The sequence below is a fragment of the Octodon degus genome, unplaced genomic scaffold (genome assembly GCF_000260255.1).
Source record: "Octodon degus isolate 3935 unplaced genomic scaffold, OctDeg1.0 scaffold00196, whole genome shotgun sequence".
Taxonomy (NCBI): Eukaryota; Metazoa; Chordata; class Mammalia; order Rodentia; family Octodontidae; genus Octodon; species Octodon degus.
This window is the reverse complement of record NW_004524772.1, coordinates 2,516,651-2,528,513: the sequence shown is the minus strand read 5'-3', so window position 1 is coordinate 2,528,513 and position 11,863 is coordinate 2,516,651. Positions and strand designations below refer to the sequence as shown.

General features: G+C 41.7%; 1 protein-coding gene across 3 annotated transcripts in view; it reads right to left on the bottom strand.

Annotated features, from left to right (window-relative positions):
- Positions 1-9,104: 9,104 nt before the first annotated feature.
- The window catches only part of Pde5a (phosphodiesterase 5A), a 125,897-nt gene continuing 123,138 nt past the window's right edge, over positions 9,105-11,863 (bottom strand). For all 3 annotated transcript variants that reach the window (XM_004644248.3, XM_023704417.1, XM_004644249.2), the window contains exon 21: positions 9,105-11,602. In XM_004644248.3, coding sequence (XP_004644305.1) covers positions 11,465-11,602 — 138 coding nt within the window. In that variant the 3' untranslated portion in view covers positions 9,105-11,464. The remainder of the gene's footprint in view (positions 11,603-11,863) is intronic.

Here is an 11,863-nt window from a genome sequence, read left to right as displayed (position 1 = left end):
AGGAGGCCTGACCTTTAATGGTGTGCAACTCCATCTGTCTTCTGCACTGACTCTCAAGGGTCCAGTCCTCTCTGACAACTTAGAACATTTCTAAATAATTTAGCTATCTCTAATAAGCTAAGTTATCAAATTTAGTTATAAACTATAAAATAATTTATAGTACCCCATAAAATTGGTCTCCATTCCTTTGTTGTCCTCCTCTTTAGATCTGTACTCCCTTCAGTCTCTCAGACTGAATCCCCTTCCCTCTTTTCTCTTTTTTTCCTTTGCTAGGGGATTTGATCTTTGTCAGAACTGTGCCCACCTGCACTGTCTCTTACTCTTCACTTACAGGCTTTTGATGGTAATTCATGCTGAATGCTTTACTTTTAATCTCCACTGTCACTAAAGTAAAGGCCCATGCTAACCAGTGACAGATCCATGCTATTATATGTTTGTCTAAACTCACAGAATGTATATCAAGAACAAATCTTGGCAGGCATGGTACTGGCATCTCTAACCCCAAGTAGGAGGATGCCCATTGATTTAAGGTCAGCCTGGGTTACATAGTAAGTTCAAGATCAGTTTGAACTACATAGCTGGACCTCATCTCAAAAAAACAGAGAAAAAAGGGAGAGGGAAAGGAAGAGGGAATGGAAGCTGAGGGGGGAGAAAAAGAGAGGGAGGAGGGACAAAAGGAGGAGCTGTAAGAGAATTCCTTTAATTTTTAACAAAAGAACCACTGGGTTGTCCAGTATAGGTGGGGCTGGCAGTTTATGGGGGTTGATGAGCAGTCAAAGAATGTGTAAAAACTCTGTGAATTTTCTTCTCATTTTTGCTATGACCCAAAACAACCCTAAAAAGTAAACACTAAAGAAAATTACACACGAATTACACAATGTTATAGTTTAGATCTCAAAAGTTCTGTGTTCCAAGGTGGGATAAGAGAGGCAGGCCACTGGGACAGTGACCCTGAAGGATATATTCTTGTCCCACATTGCTTCTCTTTTTTTCTGCCATGTGACCACTATGACAGGAGCAGCTTACTTCAGCCAAGCCATCCCCCATGTGGATTCTGTCCTGGAGCTGGATACTATGGACAAACTCCACTGACACTGATGTGGGGAAAGCAAAACTCCTGACCTGAAAGGTACCTGGGATGAGTTCGTGTTCTCTAAAACTGAAGAATGAATTTTAGGATCAAATGGAGGTTAAGAGCAGAATATATTTACTGGGGGAAGGAAAGCTTCTGCCTGAGAGGACAGAAGGGAGGCTGGAGCAGGTGGTCCCCAGGAAGCCATCTCTTCCAGGGACTTTTGTAGAATAAAACCATACAGTGAGGTGGGTCTCAGGTGGTGGAGAACATGGGAACTCACTTAGGTGGGCATGAGGTGGGACAAAGCTACGGTCAACCAATGAGATTACAAGCTCCATAACATAGGTAAAATTGATTAAATCCAAATGTGGTCTCCTAGCAAGGGGCATAAATACAGGACAGGGTCTCTTCCTGTTGGGGGTTGGGTTAGTGACTGTTTAGGGCTCTTTCAAGGTGATTGGTATCTATTTAGAATATCAATCACTGATGCCCATCCTTAGGGAAGTGTGTGGCTGTATTTGTTTACTCTTTTGTCTTGTGGTCTGGCCCACAGCGGGGAGTGTCTGTCTCTTCCAAAGTTGTATAGTCACCTTTTCTTCCATATTGTCTCCTTCGGAGACTAGCCCTGTCTGACTGCCTATAATATTTCTATCTCATTTAGCTGCCTACAACACCATGAGTTAAATGAACTTCTTCTTTAAATTAGGATATCATGTCTGCATCTTGTACAGCAATTAACCACTAGGAAGAATGTATGCAATGTGTTAATTATTGAAACTGTCCTACCAATTTGGTATGAAACTGTCTCATTCTATTTGTTTCTCAATATAATTATGGAAAAAAATAAAGGAACAGATAATATAGAAAAAAAATAAAAAAAACCCAACAAATTAAGGGTGTTGAACATTTTGTCCCAGCAACAAGAAGGCTGTCTTACATATACAGGCAGAGACTGTAGCAGACAAAATAATGCTCTTTAATGTGTCCACATAATAATAATTCCTAAAATTTGTGACTATGTTACTCTATGTGGAAACAGAGTCTTTGTAGATGCGATTAAAGATTTTGAGAGCAGATCCGTGTGAATTGTCAGGATGGGCCCAGTGTCCTCAGAAGGGAGCATCAGTCAGAGGAGAAATCTTAAAAGCAGAGGTGATAAAAGCACCAAGGTCTTTGACCATGACAATGGCAAAAGGTGCGTGAGCCCAGAGAGGCAGGCAGCCTCTTAAAACTCTACAAAGTGAGCCAGAGAGATAGCTTAGCGGACTAAAGCACCTGCTTAGGCAAGCACAGGGACCACAGTTCCATCCCCAGTACCACATGCCACACCAACCCTGCCCCCAGGGCGGGCTAAGCAGGTCACAGATTCTTGCTTACTGGCAGATGCCTGTAATCTCAGTGCTGGGGAGGCTGAAAACCAGGAGGATCACTATGAGTCCGAGTTGCATAGTGAGACTCTGTAACAACCAACCTGACCAACCCATTTCAGAGTTTTGACCTCGTGAGCTGTAAAGTAATAAAACTGTTGTTTTAAACCAATCATTTTGTAGTAGTTTCTTACAATAGCAATAGCAAGTTAGTAGTGAAATTTTCCATGAAAATTTATAAAAATGGATGAAGAGGTACTCCAATTCCACTGTCTAGATCTTGGATAGGACAATTGTCTTCACTTGGAGAGCAGTGGCAGGAAACCATCTCTTTCTGTTTAGCTACAGGAGCACTCCTTGTGTTTTAAAATTGTGAAATTTGCTATTGTTCTCTTAATTCCATCTCTCCCACTGAGGAAAAAACAGTAGCGGTCCACATGTAAACTGCTGTATTTCTTTGGAGCCTGTTTGTGTGGAAATCTATAGGTCTTCCTGCCCCTGCAGTTTCCTGGCACCATTTGTTTACGATGATGCCAAGATCATCACCGAGGGCCTGGCCTCATCCACTGTGCTGCCAGTGAATCCCAGCCTCTAATGAGAAAGTTCACTACTGTGTGTGTTTGGTGACCCCACAAATCCAGTTGTTCTATAGAATAGGCTGAATAAAAATGTGATTGATTTCTGATTATGTTAAATTTACTTTTCAGAATTTCACAACATAAAACAGAAACCACCCATCTTTCTGTTGTGCTTTCCTTGATGCTGTAGGCCACCTTCACCTCTTTCCTAGAATGTGATCTTTTCTACTGCTGGCCTCCCTCCTGCCTCCCTACCAGCCACCAGCTGAAATTGTGCCTTCCTGTGTTTTGCAATTGCGAGTGATGAAGGATGTTCTCACTGACAAAAAGAATGTCTCTTGCTCTGGTAGCACAACTTAAGACAAAACCAAGAAAACACAGGTTTACCTCATTGATGAGACATGGAGAAGGCCCTCACAGGAAAGGCCCATTGGTAGCACAGAGCAGCCCTGTGGAAAGCCCCTAGTGGACAGATGCAGCCTCATGAGAACTTGCTTAAAGGTTGCATAAGTACGGGGTTTGGAGCAAGGGTGTAGGCTAGAGGACGTGCTACAGCCAACTGTGATTACTCTAACTCCCTACTTCAGGCCAACCCCTTCCACAGGCTGGGTCTTGGATTTGGCCCCATTCCCAGACATATCTAGGGTTCCAAACTTCACCAGATCAGGGTAGAAAGATAAGAAACAAAAAATCCCCAGCATTTACTTTTGTTTTATTAGATTAACTTCATCCCTTCAGAGGGTGTGGACTGATAACTGCCATTCTTCAAGCAGGTCTGACTGAGTTGAACCAGAGATGGAGCCGAGAGTATCACTCTGGGAATGTTTCTGCACATGGGGTGACAGGAGGAACCGGTCGTTTCCCTCACAGCTTTGATCATTACAGTTTGATTGTGTCACTGTCTTGAGGCTGTACCTCTTCCTGTAGTCTGGTGACTTCTGACTTCCATGCATTGTGAATTGTTTCCTTGTGTTTTGCAGTTATGAAGAGTGGTGTAATTTCTGCAGAAATTTGGTCAGAATGTTTGTGGGTGTGTTCTCCCATCTTCAAACTCTAAATCTCTACGGATGTGAGGATGCACTGCATGCCTGATTGACATCTGCCTCTGTCTATCACCATCTTTAGCCATATCCATAGCAACCTAACCAGTGTCCAGATTAAGGTCCATACTTTCCTCCATGTTCTCTTGTGATGGGGACCTGCCCTCCGCTCAGTAGTTTAAGCGCCTGCTCATGCAAAGGCAGTCAGGAGCAGGATACTGCAGTGTGATCCCCAGCTAGCCCTATCCTTCAGGCAGTCTGAGCCGCCAAAAAACCCCAAAAAACAAATAAAAATAAAAAAAAAAACAAAAAACAAAAAACAAAAAACAAAAACAAAAAAAAAACCCATGTTCTCTTATGAGTCTGAGTAGATTCTCCTCCCATCCCACCCTGGGAGTTCATCCCAGGCAGGGCTCGTCAGAGCTTTCGGTCTGAATTGGAAGACTATCCCTAAGGGCTTTGCTTCCAGCTTGGGGGGGATAGAGATCTCTTTATGATAAAGATCCACAAATATTCCTAGGTCTGATGTACGGTTAGCTCACATATCCACCCCTTGCATTTAATTACCTTTGATTTGTTTTATGGTACTTTGCCTTACTAAACAGCTCAGACATGCTTTTAAAGAACATTAAAAATTTTTTTTGTAACATTTATGACTATTTAAGCTTCATACTTTGACTTTTAAATGTGTCATTAGTATCACTCATGAGTCTAATCATTCAGAAGTATTTAAATGAGCAGTGGAACAAGCTTTCAAGTTCTCTAGCCTGCCTTTAGGGTTTCCTCCCTGGTATTTTTTCTGCCTGGCGTACTCTTCCCTTTCTATGTGGTCACTCCCTGAAGGGAGCAGATTGGGACCCTCATGCTGGAGTTGAGGTCCTCCTCTCCCCACGCTCTATGCTGAGGTGAGCGTCCATCCACCCTATCGGGCAGAAGACCAAATCTGTTGAGCTCAGCGTTCGCCTCAACAGGGCCAGAAGAGTAAAATAAGATGATTCAGAAAGAGAAATCAGATGCGCTATTTCATCAGCCAAATTTCTTTTGATCCATATAGTTATGATCTCAATTCCATCTCACATCCTGGCTTTTATTTTGAACACATGGTTTGTGAACTGGGAACCCCCCCCCATCCTTATTAAGGCTGAATGTAGCTTAACATTGTAATGGATATTCTCTGCAAATTAGAAGTAAATTTTTAAAAAATAGAAAAATGGTATTAAAATAGAACAATCATATTCCTTCTTAAAAACAGAAACTCACATTGCAGCGTTTGCACGTGTCTCCCACAGGGACCCCAGCTTGCGGAGAGGCAGCACGGCTGATGGTGCGACTGCGGGCCCTGGGGGCTCCGACGCTTCTCCTTGCTATCAGAAGGGTTGACTTCTGTGACTGGAATACCGAGCCCGAGAGGGACTTCTCGTGATCACATAATTTGCTTGGAGAAAATCCCAAAGACTCATCGCTGGCCACAGGGCAGTAAACAAGCCTTAACAATCATATAAAATAGTTCATTTTCCCTAATTTAAATCTGACTTCAAATTTCCTAATGGTCCCCCCCCACACATTTATTTTCTTGAGTTCCTAAAAATCTTATGGAAAAGTTTCTGTTAAATCTTCGAGGCGCCCTGGGCTGTGTATGCGAGCAGATCTTACAGAGAGGGTATCAACGTGCAGAGCAGTCCTTGCCATTCTCTGCCGACAGCCCCATTCGACTGAGCTGTGCTTTGTGGAGCCATCACACGGCTTTACAGGGCTGCTCAGCAAGCTGCGATGCATTATGATCTTTTCTAGGTAATTGTTATGCTGAAAAATACTTTTTAAAAAGAACGGTCTCCTGGTTATTCCCATATATTCAGGACTGTCATTGTACATGCTTTTCATTACTCATCTGTGAAAAAATTTGCTTTTCTCTTTGTCTTTGTTTCATTTGTTCTCTGGCTAAAAATCGTGGCACATGTTATAATTTTTTTCCTCTTAGACATATAAGTACATATGAATTTTATCCATGCTGCTTTGGATGAAATAAAGCATTCTATACAGATTAGAAGCTACAATTATTAGGGAAATGCTCTATGGTTTTGTGGCAGGTTTCACATTATTGCATTAATTAATGAGAAGTAATGATAAGTGGTTTCCTTTATAAAGTGTGTTTTTGATATTCCTTTCTTAAAATAGGTGCAACTTAATGGATGAAATATGTTATAGTTTTTCTCCTTAACTAAGGCACAAATTAATAGCCTCTTCTGCATGGGAACTAGTTATGACACACACAGAAACTTAGAGATATTGATAAAATGCTGTCAAAGTTCAGACATGCATAATCCTTTGAGAAATTCAAAACAGATATTCATTGCATGAAATGATACATGATTACCCAATAGTAATATCTCAAAAAAGATTTAGGGAGAGTTGTTTGTGCATTTGTTTGTGGTATGCTTGCATTCAAACATTTGCTTTCCTCATTCTTGTTGAATCAGTGAATTTCTAAATAAAAATTTCATGTATGAAAAAAAAATACATCTTCGAGGCCAATGGAGTGCTTTTAAAAATACAACTAAATCTCTGGCGCCCCGTAGTGGTCAGAAAATTTAAACTAGTCCTTTATGTGATTTGTTTTCTTTTCCCTCTAGCTTTGCGTAGGAGTAGCCTAGCTTTTCGCTTTTCTCCCTCGCACGAAGGGGGATATCTGCTGGCACAATAATGGGCTCGGAAATTCTGCACTTAATCACACCTCTATGGTTCTATCCTGGAAACTATGAAGCAAACGAACTAAATTAAATTTAACCATAAAACCCAAATAAATCAGAGCCTGCTGGGAGAGGGAAATGGTGTCTCTAATACTTTCTGGGTAGCTCTTCCATCCAGTATGAATGGGTGTGGAACCTTTAAAGTTTAAAGTTGAAAAAGACAACTAAGTAAAATTAATAGCTGTTTGGAAACTACCGATCTGGACTTCAGTCAAGCTTCTGTCAACCCGCAAGCGCCTAACTCCCGAGCCTTGGTCCTCCCTCAGCACCTCGGTGGTAACGGCCACCCCCACAGAGCTGCGATGGACTGGAAGCCTGAAGGCGGGTGGGAAACTTCACCCTCACATTGGCAGCAAAGGGCGTTAAGAAAAGGAAGATGATTATGCAGGCAAGATTTTTATAAAACCAACTTTCTTGACTGAAGTGTCTCAGACTATAGGGCCCATTTTCCCAGCTTGCGATCGAAAGTCCCTGCTCAAATTGCACCCTTAAAATACAAGTTTCCCAATAATCACACAGCATTCATATCTAGTTGTTCGTTCTTTTTATTCTGAGAAAGCATGGCAAAAGGAGGCGACAACTGAACAGGTGAGGGGTTTGCACAATGGAAAACCACCCTGACCCTCTGAGGACTTCGCAGGCACCAGTGGTGAGCAGGAGTTACACCTGCAAAAACGGTTCTGCCCCAACAGCCAAGCTGAAGGAATTCGCAGGGCGGGGGAGAGGAAAGAAAAGAAACCAACATCACAATTATTTGAAATGACTTCAAAGCTAAACATAATATACATAGTAATGCCATTATGCTAGTATAAAAATAGTGCCAGAAACTATATATTTGTTCAAATATTGAAAAGGTATAAGAAGAATACAAATAGGTATTAACAGTGGCTAGTGATGATTCGTAAGGTCTATATTTTCAAGTGTAATAGAAATTCATATTTTCAACTATTTACATTGCTTTCAACAACATTCATTAAGACATTCTTACACAGGCTTTTGGTAAGTATATGGGTGAGGTGAGTTTTGATACTTTCTTCTTCGCTCCCTCTGGTAGAGCAGAAGGGGTCCCGACCCTGCGCAAGTTTATAGTAAATGAAAATTCTGACTCATCACTACTTCGCCTGTATGTGGAAAAACAATGGACTATATGAGACCTTCCATAAGGTGCTCTTTAGGCTCCAGGGAGGTTAAAGTGATTCACACTAACAAGACAGGATGCTCACTGATAGATGCTTAGTGACAGGTGCACGGTACACATGTGGCAGGTGAAAACGAAAGCCACAGGATAGACCCCATGTTTCGATGTTCAATCTGCAAGATCAGAAACTGTTAAATTTCTCATTCGGCACCACTCGCATAGACTCTGAGTTCTTGGTGGTAACTGTTCCGTCTGCACAGACAGTCCCAGGACCTAACCTGTGGCAAGAATTCAATAAAAGGTGGGGCGACAGGTGTCTAACACTGAACAATTACACTGTGTCGTCTATTTCAACTATACCTGTGTACAGGAAAGGATAGCAATTAAACTTTCCCCTCTTTCATCTGAAATATACTGGATATACCACATTGTGTGTGATGGTCTGATAAGATTTAGCAGTACAAAGTACAATCTAGTGAAAAGCAAATGAAAATTGGAAATCAAATTGTCCTATGTCCTGAAAATAAAGGCACTTCATTGCTAGGCAAGAATCTCTCTGTGATCAATTTCTTTTAAGAATGGAATACTTCCAGTACATTTTAATGTACAGTACTTTCTTATCTCCAATACTGCTTGTCAAGGAGGAGACTATACTTCACAAAGAAGAGATCAGTGGTGACAGCCACATCATCTTGGGCTTGTGTCTGAGGCAAAGCATTCAAACAGCTCGGCATCTCATATTGATCATAATCTTCATGCTGAGCTGAGTAAATGTTGCCTTTGCCTTGTTGGTATTGCAGATGCAGCATTAGAAATGGCCTGTGGAGTTAGATCGCGTCTCTCTCACCCAGTAGGCCATTTCAGACAGTGGTCTCCAAGGGTCGCTGGGGCTCTCAAAGTAGTTGCCAACCACGCCCCGCCCCACCGGCTTCAAGACAGGGTTTGCCCAAACCTAACAACTTTTTCAGGCACACAGAGGTTAAGAATTACACATAGGACCGCGACCAGCAAGGGCCAACTCTCTGAAAAACGTATGGTCATGCAATCTTTTTTTTTTTTTTGGGGGGGGGGTGGAGCTGGGGGTTGAACTCAGGCCCTTGCGCTTGCCAGGGAAGCGCTTATTCCACTGAGCCATCTCCCCGGCCCCTGGTCATGCAATCTTATAGACGTCTTCCCACAAGTTAGTCAAATAGTGGGGACTTTTCTGGCTGAAAATTGAAATTAAAAGTACCATGTTTCTCTGTTAAAATCCAACACGCCTCCAACCATCAACCAACCAACCAAGGAACCAAAAACCAAACAGTACTGGCCAAGGACAACTTCCTAGTTATGGGTGACCTAAATACAGGGCTGGGGGAGGAAGTCCTAGATGTATTTTTTTTTCCAACTTGGGAACATACTGACGAAATATATAAGAACAAAAATTTGATTTGTACCCAGATACCACAGATAGGAATCCATGTATGGAATGATTATCTTACAAATTAAAAATATTTGAACTAATGAATCAGTCCTAATGAAGTATTCTCTTCTATAATAAGTAAAATATCCAAAAATAGTCATGGCAGTGCTTAACTTCTTTTAATGCCTAACATAGTGAAGTAAAGTGAACCATTATCTAAAGGAAAACCAAACAATTTCTAATCTAAATACGTCTTCTTGCTTGTCAAAATGACACATGTCCACATCTGCCACACACAACCTACCTACCACACTTTAAAAAAATTCTCAGTGACAAGCATCACAGGGGTCTAAAACTCTACTGAAGGATATGAATATATATTTTAGTCTAACTGCTAAGTCACAATGTGTGTGATTCAAAGAGTTCATTAATTATCACTGTTCTTTAAACAGTTTCTCTATGCTAAGGAATTATGTATGCACGCACAGGTGTGTACCAGTATGTGGTTGTGGCTCGTATTTTATTGCATCTCTAGTTTACACACAAGTGCCACCAAGAAGCAGCCTTATATATTTGATCTGTATGATGTGAAATAAAAAGTAAAATAACTTTATACAAATACAACTATTACAGTAACACACACAGTGTTAGTTGATGACTTTTTAGCTTAGCCTTTACCAAGACGAAGTAACAGCAACACAATGCATAGTTTATTTTTTTTCCTTTTTTGGTACCTAATTGATAAAAATAAAGGTGTAACTTCAAAATATATGTGCACATTCAGAATTTTAAACATGTTGAATTTTAGGCAAGATTAAAGGGAAAATATAAATGAAAAAGCACATTTTAGAGAAAGGTCTCTGAGACTGTTGCATTATTTTCCATCCGAATTAGTAATAGAAAAATCCACTTTTTCCTGAAGCGATGAGGGAGGAAACTAACATATCGTACCTTTCTCCCTATTGTCTCCAAATCTGAGCATTTCTTCTTTGCAATAAACTTTTCTTTTGTAAACTAGCCCCTAGGAGTAGATAGTAGTAGATTCACTATCTATTCCTCCAAAGTGAATAAACATGAATTAGGAACACCAATTGGTTCAAAGCCCAAGAAAATGTAAACTACTAAAAGGTGTAGGAAGGAAATCCCACAGGCTATCAGCTAAAAGTCAGTGTTTAGGCTATGCACCAAAATTCTTTGATTTTGGTTTGCATCATTATCCTATAAACCAGTGGTGGCAAACCCGGCACGAAAGCTCAAAAAGGTTCACCGTCACTGCCATAAAACAAAATATGGCCATTTCTCACTCGTCTTCAGAACGCCAATTCTCAGGAGGATCTTCCAAGAGAACATTTCTCTCGACTGGTGCCACCTTGGCCGCGACACTTCCAGCTCACACTCATCTTCAGGAAGTCAGTGACTGGACCTTCTGGTTTTCCTTGCTTACCATCCGGGAGGGGACACCGGATGCTTTGTGACCTCGTGTGGCCCAGATAGACTGCACTGAAAGGACAGAGTCCTCTCCTGCCTATTCTTTCAAAAACAACTAATCAATTATGGACTGTGCTTTCTTTACAGTACTGTCTCTTAGTACTTGCCATGTGGTTTTCAGCATCTTAAATTTAAGACATTTTCAACAAATGTATGCTTTTCTCTTTAAAATCCTCTCAGCTGACATTTATCCTATCCTATGATGGCTTTAGATGTCCCAGCATGTATTTCATTTTCTCCTAATTTACTTCCAGAAAAGATTCCAAACATTGTTGAAAGATTGGTAACCCAGAAAACACAAAAACAAGTTGTTTATAATCCCCAATCATAGAAGTCACACAGTGCAAGCACACTACTTACACTTTGTAGTCCACAAAATACCACAAACAGTGCTCTGATCCATGTATGAAGGGAGGATGGGTGTCGGTAATCACTTCAGTGGCATATAACAGAAGTACAGGAAGAAATGCCATTGACCACTAAAACATTCATGCTATGCTCTCCAAAGTTGTGCAAAAATAAAAGTACAGCAGTGGCAAAGTCTACGCCCAAGCTAAATGGTGCCGGCGAAAGCAGGCACGCTGCAGATACAGGGTCTCTGTAAACTCCAACTGCACCGGGTGGGCAGCTCAGTTCCTCTTGGCCTGGCTGTTCGCCCCGTTGACTGTGGTGGTCTCCTGCTGCTCAGCGAGGGCCTGCCACTTCTGCCTGTTCTTCCTGCAGCCATCCAGCAAAGGCAGGCAGTCCTCTGATACTTGGGTCAGGGCCTAGGGCAAGCAAAAGAAAAGAAACACCTAGAGGAAAGCCAAAAAATACCCCTGCTCCCATAGGTCTGTGCCTGAGGGCCACATTCAACACTCTTTTCAGGAGCAGGCCCCCTGCTGGGGTGTCTGCAAGCTGTGTGAACATCCCAAAGCTGACTCCTGAAAGATTCCCCCCTCCTGCGGTACTGGGTATTGAACTCAGGCCTTTCAGCTTGCCAGGCAAGTGCTTATTCTACTGAGCTATCTCCCTGGCCCTAGGGATTT